At 45.4% G+C, this 20,963-nt stretch overlaps 1 protein-coding gene across 1 annotated transcript in view; it reads right to left on the bottom strand.

Annotated features, from left to right (window-relative positions):
* The window catches only part of rgs7b (regulator of G protein signaling 7b), a 62,171-nt gene that overhangs the window by 22,328 nt on the left and 18,880 nt on the right, over positions 1 to 20,963 (bottom strand). Inside the window, exon 3 of the mRNA XM_063003552.1 lies at positions 7,312 to 7,408. Coding sequence (XP_062859622.1) covers positions 7,312 to 7,408 — 97 coding nt within the window. The remainder of the gene's footprint in view (positions 1 to 7,311; positions 7,409 to 20,963) is intronic.

The raw sequence follows: 20,963 nt of genomic DNA, 5'->3' as shown, positions 1-20,963 counted from the left end.
TTTCAGACATACATCAACCCAGCGGTCTGGTCACAAGTGATTTCAACACGTGAACTACCTTCAAGGGCAGTTGAAGCCTAGTGGTTAAGGTACTGGACTAGAAATCAGAAGGTGGCTGGGTTAAGCCCCACCACTGCCAGATTGCCACTGTTGGGGCCTTGACCAGGGCCCTTAACCCTCAATTGCTTATGCCAAGTTCACACTACACGACTTTGCAAGTGGTCAGGTCGCTGTACAGTTCACACTACACAGCTGGATCTCTTGTAATCGGGAGTCTTTTAAGTCGGTGTGTATTTTACACTATAGGGGGTTACACACTACACGATCTATCAACAACTGGAATCGCAGGCGAGCTTCTCTGGTCTCCTAAACTACGTTTTGTCACGAAAAAAAAAAAGTAGTGACAAGGGGTCTAATGATACCACGTCCAAAAATGCACGTCAACAAGTAGCGAGCGATTCAAGTTTGTGCGCTGATGTGCAGCGTAAAATCAAGGAGAAAAAATAAATGAATCTGAGTGGATTTGGCAACTTGACCAGCAGCAGGGATGGATTGTTCTATAGTGAGTTGGAGGTTAATAAATATTTTTGCAATACAACATTAGTGTTATGTTTTGTAGAGAACGATAAGGTCAGAAATACTGTATAAAACGTGTGTGTGTGCTGATGTATTCTGATATAAACTGTATTATGCCCCGTCCCACCTTTTACACTCCTCCCCTGTGTTTCCCCCCACACCGTATCTTGCGTTCTCATTTACTGTTCGACATAGCACTCATTGCCAGTTGGGCGACTCATATTTAGATATTTGACATGCTAGATATCTGTCTTCAGTCGCAGAGCGCTCGGCGAGTGCTCGGATCGGTTTGTTGAGTAGTTCACACACAGCGATTGAGAGCCGAGCTTCGATCGCCGAGCGAACGCCGAGTTCCTCCCGAGCCGGCAAATCTAATTCCGACCAGTCGGCGAGCGAAAATCAGGGCAATCAGGGCATTAGACAGTGAGTGTATATCTTTTTATCTAAACATAAGGTTTTAACCAATATTTAGGACTCAAAATAGGTGTAGTTAGGACTCAAAATACATCCAAAACTCATACAAGCAGGATTCAACAGCTCAGATGCATCACACCTAATGTTTAGCTCATCACCAGTGTTAAAATAACATTCAATTTGAGTCACGTTAACCCCTCTTTTGTTCTGTACCAGACGTAAAAAACTTTGGTTTTCTATGGCATCAATGACTCTTGGCCTCCCAACAACCTGTTGGCGGTTCTACCTTGTCCCTCCTTGTACCACTGTTGATGGGTACTCAGCAAGCACCCCTTGCTGATTTTGAGATACATCAACACATTCATCTGACCATGACGATTTGGGGCTTATCAATGTCCTTCAGGTCTTTATGCTCATCATAGCTGCTGATTTCAACAAGTAAACGATCATCAAGCCAAGATCTAACAGATCCCAGACCACCAAATGCACAATTGTTACCAAACAGGCAAAGCAATGCACATTTCTTAGGGTGGTCCTACTCCTTTGGCTCATGAGTGTATATCTTTATATCTAAACATTCAGTTTTAACCAATATTAGAGTCGTTAGGACCCAAAATACATCCAAGCAGGATTCAACAGCTCAGATGCATCACACATAGTGTTGAGCCAACAAGCGCTTGGTGCACACAATAATAATCCTCCTGATACTGAGGCATGTTCAGCACTACCACACTGCTGGCAACTTCCTCCACTCCACCAGCACCAGCTGTTACCCACAGCTAAATATATACACCTTTAATTATCACTCCTTATCCTCACCCCCTTGTGTCCTCCATATGTTTCCTTCATTACTTTAGATATTTACAATCATAACATGTCCTCATGTCTCATCGTCTTCCACCTCTCATGCATCCTGTTTCCTACCTATTCTATCGCTCTGATGTCCAGTTCCGATGCCAGCCTGACCACTGTAGACCACTGTGCGTGTTTCCAGACATTTTAACCGGCCTGATAACAGAGGGGATTGATGCAGTGTGTTGTGACACAATTTATACAGTTGCTTCAGGGTAATTATGCGATTTAATTCAAGCTATAATGTAAAACAACTGACAGTCAGGATTAGGTATAATATCAGATGAGTCGAGTACACCTGCCACGCCCACCTTTCCAGGAGCACATGGTGGAGGAGTGTTTGTTTTTGGTGACAGGCCAACTCCCCCTCAGTATGATTGGTCTCCTGTTAACGACCCACAGCTGAACCTTGTTGAGGGATAATTATCTGTGTATTTAAGGAGGCGCTCGTTTGCTGTGACTCTGTTTTGGCGGTTTGCTTTATGCTTGAGTTCACCTTGGTCTGTCTGTCAGTTTACCCTTTACCTTAATCTTTGTTCATTAGCCTTAGCCTTTGTTTGTTTAGCCATTAGCTTATCGGTTATTATAAGTCGCGTGTCTTGTCTTGTGAATCCCTTGTCTTGTTTGTATAACCTTTGGGTTTGGTCATTAATAAATTGTGTTTATACATCTCTGTGTGTGTGTCCAGCCCCTCTTGTCTAGTCATAGCCCAAAGAGTTACAAATTCTAACAGTTTAAGGACAATATTTCATTAAAATTAGGAATTTAACCTATGATGATGATTTCACCATCTACAGTCCATACAATTATTTAAATAATTCATTGCTCAAGGGCCCAACAGAGGCAACCTGGCAGTGGTGGGGCCTAAATCAGCGATGTAGTTTATTTACAGGGAGCCATATTCTGTGTGTGGTGCTTCTTAGTAAGAGAGTACAGTTGCTAGACTGACCTGTCTGCAGTCCAGGCAGTATCTGATAAAAACATGAAGCATTATGAAGCACACAGAGAATCAGAGAATCTTGACTGTTGAAAACAGTAGCTACTGTAGGGCAGTGATAGAGCAATGGTTAAAATACTGGAAGGTTGTTGGTTCAATTCCCACACTTGCTAGGATTGTATTTGGTCCTGATTGTGTCGCTTTGGATAAAAGCGTAAAAAATAACTACAAATAATTTGGATAATGTAATCAAAGTGTGTAATATGAAATATACACCGACCAGGCATAACATTATGACTACTGACAGGTGAAGTGAATAACACTGATTATCTTTTCTATTACGGCACCTGTTAGTGGTGGGATATATTAGGCAGCAAGTGAACATTTCATCCTCAAAATTGATGTTAGAAGCAGGATAAATGGGCGAGCGTGAGGGTTTGACGAGGGCCAAACTGTGATGGCTAGACTCTTGTGGGGTCTGCAGTGGTCAGTCTCTATGGTCCAAAAGTGGTCCAAGAAAAGGAACAGTGGTAAACCCGGCGACAGGGTCATGGGCGGCCAAGGCTCATTGATGCACGTGTGTGTCCGATCCAACAGACGAGCTTCTGTAGCTCAGATTGCTGAAGAAGTTAATGCTGGTTCTGATAGAAAGGTGTCAGAATACACAGAGCATCACAGTTTGTTGCGTATTGGACTGCATCGCCGCAGACCAGTCAAATAGGAAGGTGGTCATAATGTTATGCTTGATCATTGTATCAGAAAACAGACAACAATACAGTGTCTGATTAAAACAATTCATGGCATGGATTAATAAAAGAAACGGATAAACAGATGGATTAGATAAATAATCATTTACTGCAGCACTACAGTGGTCTGGTCTCTAAACACCCTGAATCACAGGACAGCGGAGCTTTTATGATTGAAATGAGTGACTGATTGTGTAATAATAATAAATAAATGTAAGACAGGCTTGATTTGTGTATGCATGTGACGAGATGAGGACATGATGTTCTGCTCTGTAATCAGGCGCTCCTGTGGGGGGAATCCAGTGCTGCGTCCCTAATGGCCACGCCGCCAGAACACTGCCAAATCGAGCCGAGTACGCCTTATCCCCCCGAGTGTGTCTGTCTGTATGTATGTACGTCTCTCTCTCACGCACACACACTTGGGTTACTTAGATTAAGTTAGGACATTAAGAAAACTTTAAATAAAAAAGACATTTATTTGTTTATACACCAATCAGCCATAACATTAAAACCACCTCCTTGTTTCTACTCACTGTCCATTTCATCAGCTCCACTTACCATCTAGAAGCACTTTGTAGTTCTACAATTACTGACTGTAGTCCATCTGTTTCTCTACATACTTTTTTACCCTGCTTTTACTCTGTTCCTCAATGGTCGGGACCCCCACAGGACCACCACAGAGCAGGTATTATTTAGGTGGTGGATCATTCTCAGCACTGCAGTGACACTGACATGGTGGTGGAGTGCGCTGCTGGAGTTTTTAAATACCGCGTCCACTCACTGTCCACTCTATTAGACACTCCTACCTAGTTGGTCCACCTTGTAGATGTAAAGTCGGAGACGATCGCTCATCTATTGCTGCTGTTTGAGTCGGTCATCTTTTAGACCGTCATCAGTGGTCACAGGACGCTGCCCATGGGGCGCTGTTGGTTGGATATTTTTGGTTGGTGGACTATTCTCAGTCCAGCAGTGACAGTGAGGTGTTTAAAAACTCATACCAGCACGACACACACTAACACATTAACACACCACCACCATGTCAATGTCACTGCAGTGCTGAGAATGATCCACCACACAAATAATACCTGCTCTGTGGTGAGTCCTGACCATTAAAGAACAGCATGAAAAGGGGGCTAACAAAGCATGCAGGTAAACAGATGGAATACAGTCAGTAATTGTAGAACTACAAAGTGACCAGTCCAGACTGTAGGCAGGCCGGTCTTGCACCTGTACTCTAACTACAGAGGCAGGTTTTTTATAACAAACTGTAATAACCTAGCGTATAGAGCTTTGGGCTATCAATCGGAAGGTTGTGGGTTTAAATCCTGGCTCTACCATGCGGCCACGGTCAGGATCTTGAGCAAGGACTTTAACCCTCTTGTCTCCAGGGGTGCCGTACAATGGCTGACCCTGCGCCCTTACCCCAGCTTCCAAACAAGCTGTTCGTTTAGGGTTACTGTTGGGCTCTCTCCTACCACACTGACCAACCCTCTTCCAATCTGGATGCTCAATAAGACCGCATGGTACACTTGAGGAAGGTAAAAGATTGCAGCAGGTGTAGTTCTAGACACATCTTAAAGATAAGTAAAGCCAACAGGATGCACCTGATCGCTATTCGGAGTGCCCCAGCCAGTGGTGGGAATACTTGTAATACTTGTGTAAAAATTTGGGTTTTATGGGTTAAAGTCAAGAGATCTGAATACTTTCTGAACCCCACATCGCCCCATCAGACATAGCCAATCACTTCTGTGTGTAGATCCCCACCAATATCATTGCTAGGGACTTGAACCTGCATCCCAGTGGTAGTAAGTTAAATCAATTTACCACTGCACTACCCAGTTATTTAAAAAAATCAAAGAAAAACATGTTTTTTATTACTTCCAGGAGACCAAGGATAATTACCAGAGTCTCCGAGCAGATCCGCGAGGGCTGGCAACCCTATCTGCACTGTGCGTTATCAGCAGTGTCACAATGCTATCTGCTCTGCTAGCTCTACTCTTCATTAGTGGGATCATTTAATGAGTTTAATGCGCTCTCAGCCTGTACCACGCGTACCCACTCTATCCCCTCTTTATTACGATACGCTGTACTGTGAGCACTGTCTGTACCTGATGGTAGGTTGTCTTTTTTTTTTTTTTGCCTAAAAGCTGTAGAGGACCAAAATCCAGCACGGACGTTCTAGTAAAGCTAGAACAGCAAATCCTACAACTAATATACAAGCATGTGTACAGAAGTGAAATTTACATTACGCTAGTTATTTATATAACTCTAAAATGCCAAGCGTATCAAATTTGATACATGAGTTTTAGAGACCTCTACATCATCAGTATGTATATTGTTTTTTTAAAAACAAATTAGATACATGTCTTCTGCCCCCTGGTTAATTATTCATGTACTGTATGCACCAGAGGACCTTTTACTGAGAATACTGTCAATTAGTGACCCACCTGTGATTTTGCATGGATGCTTTTACCAATTTTGTGAAATATAAGGTTTACTAATCTTTTAATATGAATATTTAGTGGATTGACACACTCGATATTTTGTCATTTATTTTGTTGTAAAATCATGTTAAATTTGCGTGTATCAAATTATATACAGCGGGTATATAAGGTCATTATCAGTCAATTGTAATTTTATGCATTTACATTTATGCATTATGTATTCCAAAAAGCAAAATACACAGCCATAACTTTAAAACCACCTCCTTGTTTCTACACTTACTGTTTATTTTATCAGCTCCACTTACCATTTGGAAGCACTTTGTAGTTCTACAATTACTGACTGTGGACCCCCACAGGACCATCACAGAGCAGGTATTATTTAGGTGGTGGATCATTCTCAGCACTGCAGTGACACTGACATGGTGGTGGTGTGTTAGTGTGTGTTGTGCTGGTATGAGTGGATCAGACACAGCAGCGCTGTGGGGTTTTTAAACTCCTCACTGTCACTGCTGGACTGAGAATAGTCCACCAACCAAAAATATCCAGCCAACAGCGCCTTGTGGGCAGCGTCCTGTGACCACCGATGGTCTAGAAGATGACCGATTCAAACAGCATCAATAGATGAGCGATCGTCTCTGACTAGGTAGGAGTGTCTAATAGAGTGGACAGTGAGTGGACACGATATTTAAAAACTCCAGCAGCGCTGCTGTGTCTGATCCACTCACACCAGCACAACACAGTACACACCAACACACCACCACCATGTCAGTGTCACTGCAGTGCTGAGAATGATCCACCACCTAAATAATACCTGCTCTGTGGTGGTCCTGTGGGGGTCCTAAGCATTGAAGAACAGGGTGAAAGCAGGCTAAAAAAAGCATGTAGAGAAACAGATGGACTACAATCAGTAATTGTAGAACTACAAAGTGCTTTTATGTGGTAAGTGGAGCTGATAAAATGGACAGTGAGTGTAGAAACAGGGAGGTGGTTTTAATGTTATGGATCAGTATATATTTCCAACTCTACCAGTCCCACTAGCAGGTTGGTCATTGCTGCACACTTGAACTTTGCTCAAACCCACACTTTTTTAATAATTTAGTTGACATCCAAAGGTTTCTGGGGTTTTTTGAGAACCCAGTTATTGTTTTAAAAAAACCTGATGTATCAGATATGCTACAAAAAACTCATATATGCAAGATCTTATTTAATTTCTTTTTTGTGTATAACATTTTCTGCCAATCGTTTGGTGGTTTAGGCTTTCCAAGGATAATGAAGTCTGTCTTGACACATGGCTTTTTTTCTAAGATCTCAGATTAGCTGTAACCAGGCATTTTTACCTCACCTGAAAAGACGCTGGGGATCTTGGACAAAAAACTCTTGACTGTGCGAATGGGGATTCCATTTTTTTCATCTTGCATTCGAGCTATGACGTCCTCCATCTGAAACAGAAGTGAGAGGAAAAGGAACTGAAGCAAAGATGGACATGAACCTTGGAAACAAGAGACATAGGAAAGGGGAAAGATGTAACCAAAGAGAAGGGTCTTACAGTATCATTAATAATCGGGATAATCACGGGCTCCCTAATGAAGCTGTTTAGTGTTTAATTACATGCTAACCTCTGTGTAATTACATGTGCTGAATCAGGCCTCACATTTACTCCTTCAGTCCTACACACAGGGACCGGATCTCACAATCTCATGCCACGCCTATTACTGGGTTTAGGCGATGGTGTCCATTTGGTGTCCTGCAGCCAGTAGGCATTGAAATATAAATAGTTGCCATTCATTTCTCCCTTTTTCTCCCAATTTAGTGTAGCCAATTAATCTTCCGCTGCTGGGGACCCCGATTGCATCTGAGGAGGGTAGATTTGACACACACCCCCTCACCCCCCAATGTGTGAGCAGTCCATGACCCCTTCTTATTCGCCCATACTGTGGTGAGGCCAGTCTTGCACATGGAGAGTCACGCATCAATCTCCTGCAGGCACCGTCAATTGTGCCTGCTAGGAGCGCCCAGCCGAACGGTAGGAGAGTTCAGAATCCCAGCGCTGGTGCGCTAGTGCTTTATCCCGAGGTCAAAATATTTTGTCAGCAAATGTATGGTGGTGCGGCTAGAATTCTTGCCTCTGGGCAGTCTGTGTAAGAAGTTCACTGCTGACCCTCATTCTCATTAGCTTAATGATCTCATTGAATTAGAAAGCCCTTCAACGTTACATCAAGCGTCCGTTGGCAGAAAACAACTCCGCGGGGCGATGGGCCTCCTTACTGATAGAGGCCTCGACTTTAAAATGTTTAATATGTCAAAAAAATAAAGCTGTGTGTAATTTATGGATTAAAATGTTCTACCTAGAGTAGTGAAAATCAATGTTCCATCACATGGTGCAAGTACCCGCTCTCCAAACTGATGCTTTGTTTTTAGTGAACCTCCGGATCAATGGCTTCTCGGGTCGATCTGATCAGCAGACCTCGGCTGCGCAGGACTTTGTTTAATAGCTGTGGAAGCAGTCGGGGTGCACTTACTTTTTCCAAACGTTGCTTCTGCATGTTGGCTGACCTTTTGGCTAGAAATGTTATACCTGGTGTTTGTCTGCTGGTGTTAATGTACTGAATTGTATGACCTGGTTAGGGGTCACTTTTGTGACTCAGGTTTTTTGGTGGTGCTATCAACCGGTCGGGCATCTATGTAGACACGATTGTTTATGTCTTTGGGATGACGATAGCCGAAGGCCTGAAATAGATTGGCACCTGGAAGACCGGAACTTGGTTAGGCAATGTCCAGGTCATCTATTCATCTAGTAATCTTCAGTAAGTACTATATTCTGGTCAGTGCTGCAGTGTATACAAAGCCTACCTAGTACACAACAGTACTGCCTTACTCATTGCATTATTTCTTGTATAGGATTGATTCTATACATTCATTCATTATCAGTTTGACCACTGCTTTATCCTACTCAGGGTCCCGGTGGGTCCAGTTCATTGGGTGAAAGGCAGGAAACACCTCGGGTAGGTCGCCAGTCCATCACTCCACACAGAAAGGACCCGGACCGCTCAACCTGGGAAACCAGTAGCAATAGATGTGGCTGAAACAGACGAACTCGATCATTAGGACGAGCGTCCACGTGTTTTAAAACACACAAAGTATAAAGACTAGGGCAACTAGGGCAGCTGTGGGCTGCTCAGGTGGCGCAGCGGTAAAAACACACGCTGGAACCAGAGCTGGATCTCGAATACATCGTATCGAATCTCAGCTCTGCCTGCCGGCTAAGGCTGAGCGGCCACATGAACAACGATTGTCCTGTTGTTCAGATGGGCGGGACTAAGTCAGATGGGGTTTCTCTCTTCCATGACTGGTGCAATTACGACCTCTGCTGGCTGATTGATGGCGCCTGCACAGAGATGAGAAAAGAGTGCTGTCAGGGTGTGTCTCTCCATACACAACGCTGAGCTGCACTGCATTCGTCCAAAAAGTGCAGGTGATAAGGTGCATACGGCTGCTGCCCACGTGTCGGAGGGGGTGTGGGTTAGCTTCGTTCTCCGCAATCAGAGCGGGGATCGCATTGGTGGAGAGGAAGCATGATGCAATCGGGCAATTGGATGTGCTAAAAAGGGAGAAAAAGGGGAGAAAATGCGTAAAGAAAATAATTTTAAAAAACTAGTGCAGTTGTAGCCTAGTGGTTAAGGTACTGGACTAGTAATCGAAAGGTCACTGGTTCAAGCCCCACCTCTGCCTTGTTGACACTGTTCGGACCTTGAGCAAGGCCCTTAACCTTCAATTGCTATGGCAATACACTGTGAAAGTACTGTAAGTCGCTTTGGATAAAAAGCGTCTGCTAAATGCCGAAAATGTAAACGTACCCTGATTACACACAGCAGTGCTGCTGTGGCTTGTTTTCAAAACCACCCCAGACAAAATGAACCATTAAGGTTATATCACATCCCTAATTTAAGGATTGAAAACCTTATAGTTTGTACCAGTGTCAGAACTAAACAAATACCACACCAGCACTCTCCGGCGGGCGAGCTAAAAGCCGCCGCTGCTACACACACCCAGCACACGGTGTGATCTTGTTTACAGCTGAAGGTGCCGAACGCTGGGAAATCGAACACAAGACGAATAGGTTTAATCAACTTACACTTTGGAAAGATTACCCTTTTACACCCCTTTCTATTTAATCACACTCAGGTCCGTGAGCAGCATTACTCTGATTCAGGTGTGGGTGTTTGGTAAAGGAACTGGAGAGTCTTTCTAGGAAGGGTAAGTCTTGCGGGGCCAGACTGTTCTTCTGGTCAGATTTAAGTCTGGACAACCTGTCAGGTGGTAATAATCTCAGTTTGAACTGGATATGCTGACCTTCAAAGCTGCCTTGTCTCAAATTGCACACTACTGTACTTATTAAAACCTCTGATTAGCACACTTAGTGGTTTTTATTTATATTATTGATATTTATTCAGTACTAGAATTCCCTTTTGGCAGAAATTACAGCTGCAGGGTGTGTTAGATAGATAGATAGATGGATGGATGGATGGATGGATGGATGGATGGATGGATGGATGGATGGATGGATGGATGGATATATGATAGATAGATAGATAGATAGATAGATAGATAGATAGATAGATAGATAGATAGATAGATAGATAGATGACAGACAGACAGACAGACAGACAGACAGACAGACAGACAGATAGGAAATTAAGGAAACAATGTCGTCTCCCTATCGGGGAATCGAACCCCGGTCTTCCACGTGACAAGCAAAGATACTGTCCACTATACTAATGAGGGATACGTCTGTACAAGATTTGCACACCAGGATTTGGGCAGTTTATCCCATATTTCATGACAGATCCTCTCAAGTCCTGTCAGATTGGACGATGACTATCCATGAACTACCAGCTTCAGATCTCGTTGCTATGGGTTGCCATATGCCACAAAAGTGGCTTTCTTGGCCTTATTTATGAAGTGCTGACGATAGTGCGGTCCAAATTTGGCTAGAAGAATGTGGTTAAAACAATTTGGTAAAATGTGCATCCCTAATTCCCAGCCGTGTCCTTGTAGCTCACAAAGCTAGCTAAAGAAACAAGCTTCAAATACCAAACCTCTCTTAGCTATTCTGCTACCTTTAGGTTTAGTAAAAATGGTGTCTTAGCTCTGCTACCGGTCACCTGAGCGCCCCCTAGCAGGCACAACTGGCACTACCTGCAGCAGACAAAAATTGGCTACCAGTCTGCTAGGTGGGAAAGACCGGAGTAATAAGTGGGTGGGGTCTTTGATGCTGTGTAAGGACCCTGGTTTGCAGCCTGAGGTGCCTGTTCAGAAGTCTTTAACTTTCAGTGTGTGATATCCAGCCTAACATGCAAATCCACAGAAGTATGGGTGAATAAGAAGGGGTCTAGGGGACGAATATACACCCTTCTTGGACATGATCGGGATCCCCAGAAGTGGATTAATTAGCTACACTAAAATCGGGGAAAAAAGGGAGAGTGCATAAATAAAAATAGTAAATAAATAAAATAAGTTCTTCTTATATTATGAAAGCAATCTCAGCTGCCTCACACTCTTCTAAAACATGAATACTCTTGATGCTTTGCAGATTTTGTACGCAACACACTCCTCTGATTATTCTGCTCTGGTGTTTCTAGGAAACTGAACGCAGCCTCGCTGACTCATAGGTTTTATTTTTATGCTAAACATCTAGGGTTTTTCCTACTGAGACCTACTCAGTTCTGAGGGCGCATTTAGATAAAACCAGCAAAACGGCTTTTGTACTGACTGTGCCATCGTGTCCAATGGAGTGTGGAGGTGCCGCTTAGCTTGCCACGGTGCTTCCCCAAGCGGTGGGCACTGCGTGCTTTTCCCGTATTGACTGACGAGTTTAGCACTGATTAAACTTGTACATGGTAAAAGCGACTCATGGCTCCTAGCAACACCAAACTTCTCCCAATTATTAATGGTCATAAGTTCTCACTACGGCTGAAATGATGAACTTTTTCCTCCAAACTAGTCGTATCCAATTACTCGACTACATTTAGCTTCCTCAATACTACTGTGAATTACACACGCCCCCTCCGACACATATGCAAAGCTACTACATCTTTTACCTGCATGGATAAGATCATACGGGGTTCAGTCTAGCGCACGGAGAGTCACGCACTGATCCCCATTATTCCAGCAGAGGTCGTCACTGCATCAGTTATGAGGAATTCCCTCCTGCATACAACCCAATGGACCCAATGAATGATTGTTCGTGTAGGCGCCCAGCCTGCCGGTTGCAGAGCTGGGATTCAAACTCAAGAGTTTGAGATGTCAGCTCTGGTGTGCTAGCAATAAACAATGCACTTAATAATAATCTTTATTTAAGGCAAGGCAAGGCAAGTTTATTTGTATAGCACCTTTCATACACAGTGGCACTTCAAAGTGCTTTACATAAGGAAAAATTTAAAGCATTAAAACATTCCTGAGATCTAAAACCTCAGAAAGACTTCTTGCAAACATTTAGTTACAATTAAGAGAACATGAAATTAAAACAGAGAGATAAAAAATTAAGAACATGAAAAAACTAAAAGAAAATATAGTAAAATGAGGGCCACACAGACCCAGAGCCACACAGACTCTCAGTAAATAATGATAAAAAACGGCCACACAGACCTTGGGCCACACAGACACTGGGGTCACACAGACTCCCCTTAAATAATAATAAAAATAGGCCACATAGACCTTACCACACAGACCCTGGAGCCACACAGACTCCCCTTAAATAATAATAAAAATAGGCCACATAGACCTTACCACACAGACCCTGGAGCCACACAGACTCCCCTTAAATAATAATAAAAATAGGCCACATAGACCTTACCACACAGACCCTGGAGCCACACAGACTCCCCTTAAATAATAATAAAAATAGGCCACATAGACCTTACCACACAGACCCTAGAGTCACTAAATCCATTCCATTTCACTTTAGCATGTTACAATGACTGGGTTTAAACCTAGTCACTGTCTAAAAACTTCTCCCAGTGCTTGTGTGGGTCCCAAAACATCCAAAAGTTGGATTTACTCCCCAATGTGCTGTTTATGCAGGCGCCCAGCCTGCCGGCAGCAGAAATGTGATTCGAACTCATGACTTCGAGATGTCAGCTCTGGTGTGCTAGTGCGTTTTACCACTGCGCTACCTGACCACTGCTTACTTTTATTAAACAAACTATATCAATCTTTAGGTGGTAAGGTTTCTGTTTTAGAGCTGTGCCACCTAAGCGCCCCTCCAGAAACCCATTATAAGGTCTGTTCAGGCGACTTAAATCCTAATCCTATGTGTGGTGTAAATATAACAAGGCAGGAACTATCTTTAGATCGATACGTTCCGTACCAGTGATTCAGACTCTAGATTCACTGCTGACGTGCACTGATTGAGTTCATACAGGCTGTAATCAGTGTTGTGTAACAATGCAGCCGTTTGACTCATCTGGTATAAAATCCTCCTCCGAAATTAGGAACATTTATGCAAACAGACTTTTTTTTTCCAGGAGTCAGAACAGAAACTGATAGCAGAGCTGAATCATCGCTACTAGCGATTCACACTACATGAGTGTGTGTGTCACTACAATTATGTAACGTAGGTATTATTGAATGCAGCACAGCAGTAAAGTTTGGACGGAGTGCTCTGATCCTCGAGGAACGAGGCGATAAAACAATTTGTTTCGAGTCACTGATTCCATTTAACTTCAGCATGTTAATAATACTAATAACTCAGGAATAAACCATGACTCTAGTCACTGCCTGAGGAGTTTAAAATGTTGAGGCTCAGACTGGGGTCAGCATTGCACCACGATGGAGGGGGAGTATGAGGTGCCACTAATGCCTTGTTCACACTACACGACTTCTGCCCTGATTTTCGCTCGGCGGCTGGTCGGCGCTAGATTTGCCGGCTCGGGAGCAACTCGGCGTTCGCTCGGCGATCGAAACTATGTGTGAACTACTCAACAACTCGATCCGAATCGAGATTTCTAGCATGTCAGATATCTGATCTGAGTTGGTCGACTGGCAACGAGAACACATGACACGGTGTGAGGGGAAATGCAGGGGAGGTGTGTAAAAGGTGGTACAGGGGCTTATATAGTTTATATCAGAATACATCAGTAAACACACAAGTTTTACAGTATTTCTAACCTTATCGTTCTCTACATAACACCCACGCTGCATTGCAAAAAATATTTATTAACCTCCAACTCACTATAGAACAATCCAAGCAAAATCCACTCAGATTTATTTATTTTTCCTCTTTGATTTTACGCTACACGACTTGGAAAGCTCTTGGCATACCTCTTCAATATGCTCGTCCCTCAGACTGGAGCTACATTGCTTTTCAGTGCTAGTTTAGCATAGGAACGTGATACAGCACTTTAACCTCATGCCTAGAGCTGAACGTCCCAGCCTGGTGTGTAAAACACGATGACGTCAAATTGTCTATAAAGGATACAGAACGGTCACTTCACATCCAGCCTTGAGCTCGGAGAAAAGAAAACGCAGCACAGAAATAGAACGTCAGCGCCACTTGAGTGCAGAAGTAACGACGGTACATTTCTGTCTCACAAAGACATAGAGGACGTTCAGCCCGGTCTCACTCAGTCACACTGATATAGAGGTGAGAATTCATACAAAACACACAAAAAAAGACAGATGACCTTCTGACATTCTGTTTTATCAGGACAATCAGTAGGAATTAATTGGGCCTCGCCGCCTGAACGGCTCTGGGAATTACACGAATAGCTGTCATTGAGCCGGACAAACATCTAAATACTTTCACAATGGATGCACAAATGATGGCCAATTAACAGCAAGCGTTGACTAATAACTGCAGCATCATGAACACAACCCCCTCTAGCTCCATATCCATAAACACGGGGATAATTTGCAGATCCTAAAAACAGTAATGTATACACTGATCAGCCATAACATTAAAACCACTCATTGTCCATGTTATCAGCTCCACTTACCATATAGAAGCACTTTGAAGAACAGCATGAAAGGGGGCTAACAAAGCTTGCACTCAATGGTCAGGACCCCCACAGGACCACTACAGAGCAATTATTATTTAGGTGGTGGATCATTCTCAGCACTGCAGTGACACTGACATGGTGGTGGTGTGTTAGTGTGTGTTGTGCTGGTATAAGTGGATCAGACACAGCAGTTTTTAAACACCGTGTCCATGTACTTTCTACTCTATTAGACACTCCTACCTAGTTGGTCCACCTTGTAGATATAAAGTCAGAGACGATCGCTCATCTATTGTTGCTGTTTGAGTTGGTCATCTTCTAGACCTTCATCAGTGGTCACAGGACGCTGCCCATGGGGCGCTGGATATTTTTGGTTGGTGGACTATTCTCAGTCCAGCAGTGACAGTGAGGTGTTTAAAATATATGTGCATATACACATAGAGATAAAAGTGGATTGGTCATATGTAAAGCCCTACCAAATTCACAGCCGTGAAAATTGTGTCACGAACTGTGAAATGAGCCTTTTGCTGTGAAATGCAAAATTTAGGGTTTGTGTTTAACGTTTAACATTTAACGTTAATTCGCACTAGTGTAACCGAGCGTCTTTATGGTCTGCTGAGTTTATGAAGTAAGAAATAAACTATACATAAACAACCTATCAAGAGTGTAAAACTTTACTGGCTTGTTATGTTGAGGCACAGCACAGACTACAGAGAGATGATCACATGTGTAAAGAAGCACACTTGATTACTGATTATGGAATCTGCAAAGGGACAAAATGCACTCAATACATAAGACACTACAGCACAGAAAAGTCTGTTATAGTAGCAATCCTACGGCAGTTCAGTTAGCAATCGGTTAGTCAAAACGTCCAAGATGTTGATGTTTAAAGCAGATAAAAACACTTCGCATGTCAAACTAACAACTAACAACTAACTGATGGGCATGTTTTAGGGAGAACAGAAACAAAACGGCATCAAACCCAAAACTCTGCAGTTGTATAGCACCAATGCTACCTGCTGTGCCTCCCTCAAAAATCAAAAGCATCTTAGCCGCTCAGGTGGCGCAGCGGTAAAAAGAAACGCGCTGCAACCAGGGCTGGATTCTGAGAAGCGTGGTATCGAATCCAGCCTTGCTTTACCGGTTCGAAGCCGAGTGGCTATATGAGCAACGATTGGCCGGTTGCTCATGTGGGGGGTGGGACAAAGAACCGGATGTGGGTCTCTCTCTGTCAGAATGCGATTGCGTTCTCTGCCGGCTGATTGGAGGCGCTTACACAGAGATGGGAGAGGGTGCCCTTAGGGTGTGTCTCTCCGCATGCAACGCTAGGTGGCGCCAAACTCGTCAATGTGTGGGTGGCAAAGATGCATCTGGCTGCTGCTCGTGTTTCGGAGGGGATACGGGTTAGCTTCAATCACCTCCGTCAGGGCAGGGTTCGGCATAGACAGAGAGGAAGCACGATGCTAATTGAACAATTGGATGCGCTAAAAGGGAAGAAAAAAGGGGTAAAAATTTTTTTTTTAAAACAAAAAAAACACCAGATTTACAGTAGTAACAGGCTGCCGATTTCCATTTTATCATTTCAGATAAGTCACTCCCTGCAAGGCTCCAGGCTAAGTGAAATCTGGTCAGAGAATTGGTTATGTGTCCAGCAGGCCTGACGAGTGATGACCCCGCTTCAGCATTTTAACAGCACTGTGAACACTGGGCCAGTGGTAGCTCAGTGGTTAAGGTACTGGACTAGTAAACAGAAGGTTGCTGGTTCAAGCCCCGCCACCACCAAGTTGCCACTGTTGGGTCCCTGAGCAAGGCCCTTAACCCTCAATTGCTCATCGTGTTCAGCTCATTGTGTAAGTCGCTTTGGATAAAAGCGTCTGCTAAATGCTGAAAATGTAAAAATGTAAATGAACAGTTCTATTCTGGTCAGCGTCGCCGCAGGTCCACTAGGCATAAAGTAAGTACACCCAGAATAGCACGCTGGTCCCATCGCAGGGCTTCGGCCAACCCCTTCCTCTCCTAGGTAGTCGCCCAGAGATACAAACCCGCGGGTCAGCGACAATAGCCCGCATCAACAATCAATCGCTTTTTGCTGAAGTGTCTCCCAAAATACAGAATACAAAATACAGAGCGGCAGGAAAGATAAAAGCCTGAAAGAAAAGAACCTTTTTTATTATGAAGTCCACAGAGATCTGTGAAACCGACTCTATTATAAAGGCGGCGGGTGCACTAATATTTCGGTCCGACGTAAAAGTCTCCGATCCGAAGCTTCTCGCGGTGCGTCTGCATTAACGATCTGTGCGAGCCGGGTGAGCGAGGAGAAGCTCTTTTAACACCCAGGGTAGAATATTATTTCCAACACACCATTAAGTGTGCTTTTAACACTGTGTAACTTGCATTTACACACACACACACACACATACCAGTTTATTATATGAGCAGAAACCAGTGGTTCTTCATTCATTCTGTCACACTAGGAGCCTTTGTGTGCTCCAGTGTGCCTAGTTGCCACACCCTCTCTTTCGATTGGTTCCCAAGGACTAATGGGCTCCAGCTGCCCTCTATTTAAGAGGTGTGCTGGAGCACAAACATTGGGAACTGTTTTGTTTTCATGTGGACTTTTGGTGAGCACGGTAGGGGTTTTGTTTCTAGCCTATGTTCCTAGCTTATGTTTAGCCTATGTTCCTAGCTTATGTTTAGCCTATGTTCCTAGCTTATGTTTAACCAATGTTCCTAGCTTATGTTTAGCCAATGTGCCTAGCCTATGTTTAGCCTATGTTACCAACGATGTTCTTAGTTTATGCTCATGTCAAGTCATGTTAGTAGTTTATGCTCATGTCAAGTCATGTTAATAGTTTATGCTCATGTCAAGTCATGTTAATAGTTTATGCTCATGTCAAGTCATGTTAGTAGTTTATGCTCATGTCAAGTCATGTTAGTAGTTTATGCTCATGTCAAGTCATGTTAATAGTTTATGCTCATGTCAAGTCATGTTAGTAGTTTATGCTCATGTCAAGTCATGTTAGTAGTTTATGCTCATGTCAAGTCATGTTAGTAGTTTATGCTCATGTCAAGTCATGTTAGTAGTTTATGCTCATGTCAAGTCATGTTAGTAGTTTATGCTCATGTCAAGTCATGTTAGTAGTTTATGCTCATGTCAAGTCATGGTAGATAGCACTGTTCTTTATTAATAAATATATTAGTAGACATCTCTGCGTGTGTGTCCGCCCCCTTTTGCCTCGGTCCGTTGACCCCGCGTGACATAACAGTTCCCCCTCTTACCAGGACACAGCGAGATGTTTTTGGTCCATGAATTCCCGGAGTTTAACTCCATGAGGTTTCCTCAGACCGTACCGTTAAGTAGGCCAGCTCCTTATGATGGAAGCGACCCGTTTGTCGAAGGCTTCCTGCTTCAGAGCCAGCTCTACCTGCAACACCTTCGGGACCCCCAGCCAGCTGAAATCGACAAAGTTCGGTTCATGATGTCTAGGCTGAGGGGTCCCGCTCGTGAGTGGGGCAGGCAGCTGTGGTCTGACAGGGGAGTTGTGCTGAACTCGGTTAAGGTGTTCAAGGACCTCATGAGAGCAAAATTCTCACAGCTGAGTGCTGTTTCTCCAGTGTTTTCTCCAGTGTTTTCTCCAGTGACTTCGGACGCCTCTCCAGGGTCCTCACAGCTGAGTGCTGTTTCTCCAGTGTTTTCTCCAGTGACTTCGGACGCCTCCCCAGGGTCCTCACAGCTGAGTGCTGTTTCTCCAGTGTTTTCTCCAGTGACTTCGGACGCCTCTCCAGGGTCCTCACAGCTGAGTGCTGTTTCTCCAGTGTTTTCTCCAGTGACTTCGGACGCCTCCCCAGGGTCCTCACAGCTGAGTGCTGTTTCTCCAGTGTTTTCTCCAGTGACTTCGGACGCCTCTCCAGGGTCCTCACAGCTCAATGACGTTTCTCCAGTGTTTTTACAGCTTATTGCAGATGCATCTTTTCAAGGCTCAACGCAGCTGACTCCCGGAGTCTCTTCACCAGGCTCAACGCAGCTGACTCCCGGAGCCTCTTCGCCAGGCTCAACGCAGCTGACTCCCGGAACCTCTTCGCCAGGCTCAACGCAGCTGACTCCCGGAGCCTCTTCGCCAGGCTCAACGCAGCTGACTCCCGGAGCCTCTTCGCCAGGCTCAACGCAGCTGGCTCCCGGAGCCTCTTCGCCAGGCTCAACGCAGCTGGCTCCCGGAGCCTCTTCGCCAGGCTCAACGCAGCTGGCTCCCGGAGCCTCTTCGCCAGGCTCAACGCAGCTGGCTCCCGGAGCCTCTTCGCCAGGCTCAACGCAGCTGGCTCCTGTTTCCTCGATGGCGCCCCCTGACGGCGCTCCTGTTTCCTCGATGGCGCCCCCTGACGGCGCTCCTGTTTCCTCGATGGCGCCCCCTGACGGCGCTTCTGTTCCTGAATTGGCGCCCCCCGTTGGCGCTCCTGTTCCAGAGTTGGCGCATCCCGAGGGCGCTCCTGTTTCTGAGATGATCCTAGTTGGCGCTTCTGTTTTTGGGGTGGCGCACCCCGAGGACACTTCTGTTCCTGAGTTGGTGTCTTCCGACGACACTTCTGTGCCTGAGTTGGTGTCCTCCGACGGCACTTCTGTTCCTGAGTTGGTGTCTTCCGACGACACTTCTGTGCCTGAGTTGGTGTCCTCCGACGGCACTTCTGTTCCTGAGTTAGTGTCTTCCGACGACACTTCTGTTCCTGAGTTGGTGTCTTCCGACGACACTTCTGTTCCTGAGTTTGTGCCCTCCGATGGCACTTCTGTTCCTGAGTTGGTGCCCTGCGACGGCACTTCTGTTCCTGAGTTTGTGCCCTCCGATGGCACTTCTGTTCCTGAGTTGGTGCCCTGCGACGGCACTTCTGTTCCTGAGTTTGTGCCCTCCGATGGCACTTCTGTTCCTGAGTTGGTGCCCTGCGACGGCACTTCTGTTCCTGAGTTTGTGCCCTCCGATGGCACTTCTGTTCCTGAGTTTGTGCCCTCCGATGGCACTTCTGTTCCTGAGTTGGTGTCCTCCGACGACACTTCTGTTCCTGAGTTGGTGTCCTCCGACGACACTTCTGTTCCTGAGTTGGCGCATCCCGATGGCGCTCCTGTTCCTGAGTTGGCGCATCCCGATGGCGCTCCTGTTCCCGAGTTGGCGCAGCCCGATGCCGCTTCTGTTCCTGAGTTTGTGCCCTTCGACGGCACTCCTGTTCCTGAGTTGGCGCCCCCCGTTGGCGCTTCTGTTCCTGTGTTGGCGCCCCCCGACGGCGCTCCTGTTCCTGTGTTGGCGTCCCCCGACGGCACTCCTGTTCCTGTGTTAGAGTCCCCCGATGGCTCTTCTGTTCCTGTGTCGGAGTACCCTGTCGGTGCTCCTGTTCCTGTGTTGGAGTTCCTCGATGGCACTCCTGTTCCTGTGTTGGAGTTCTTCGACGGCACTCCTGTTCCTGAGTTGGCGCTCCCTGTTGGCGCTCCTGTTCCTGAGATGGCGTACTCCGATGGCGCTTCTGTTCCTGAGATGACGCCCTCCGATGGCGTTTCTGTTCCTGAGATGGCGTACTCCGATGGCGCTTCTGTTCCTGAGATGACGCCCTCCGATGGCGTTTCTGTTCCTGAGATGACGCCCTCCGATGGCGTTTCTGTTCCTGAGATGACGCCCTCCGATGGCGTTTCTGTTCCTGAGATGACTCTCTCCGATGGCGTTTCTGTTCCTGAGATGACACCCTCCGAAGGCGCTTCTGTTCCTGAGATGACGCCCTCCGAAGGCGCTTCTGTTCCTGAGATGACGCCCTCCGATGGCGTTTCTGTTTCGGAGATGACGCCCTCCGATGGCGTTTCTGTTTCTGAGATGATGCGCGACGGCGCTTCTGAACTCTCGTCGACACCCCTAGATGGTGCTCCTGGCTCCTCGTCAGCGCCCCCCGACATCGATTCTGAACTCTCGTCGGCACCCCTAGATGGTGCTCCTGGCTCCTCGTCAGCGCCCCCAGACGGCGCTTCTAA

The sequence above is a fragment of the Trichomycterus rosablanca genome, chromosome 10 (assembly GCF_030014385.1).
Source record: "Trichomycterus rosablanca isolate fTriRos1 chromosome 10, fTriRos1.hap1, whole genome shotgun sequence".
Taxonomy (NCBI): Eukaryota; Metazoa; Chordata; class Actinopteri; order Siluriformes; family Trichomycteridae; genus Trichomycterus; species Trichomycterus rosablanca.
The sequence above is the reverse complement of the archived record's forward strand: the minus strand, read 5'-3'. Positions and strand labels throughout refer to the sequence as shown.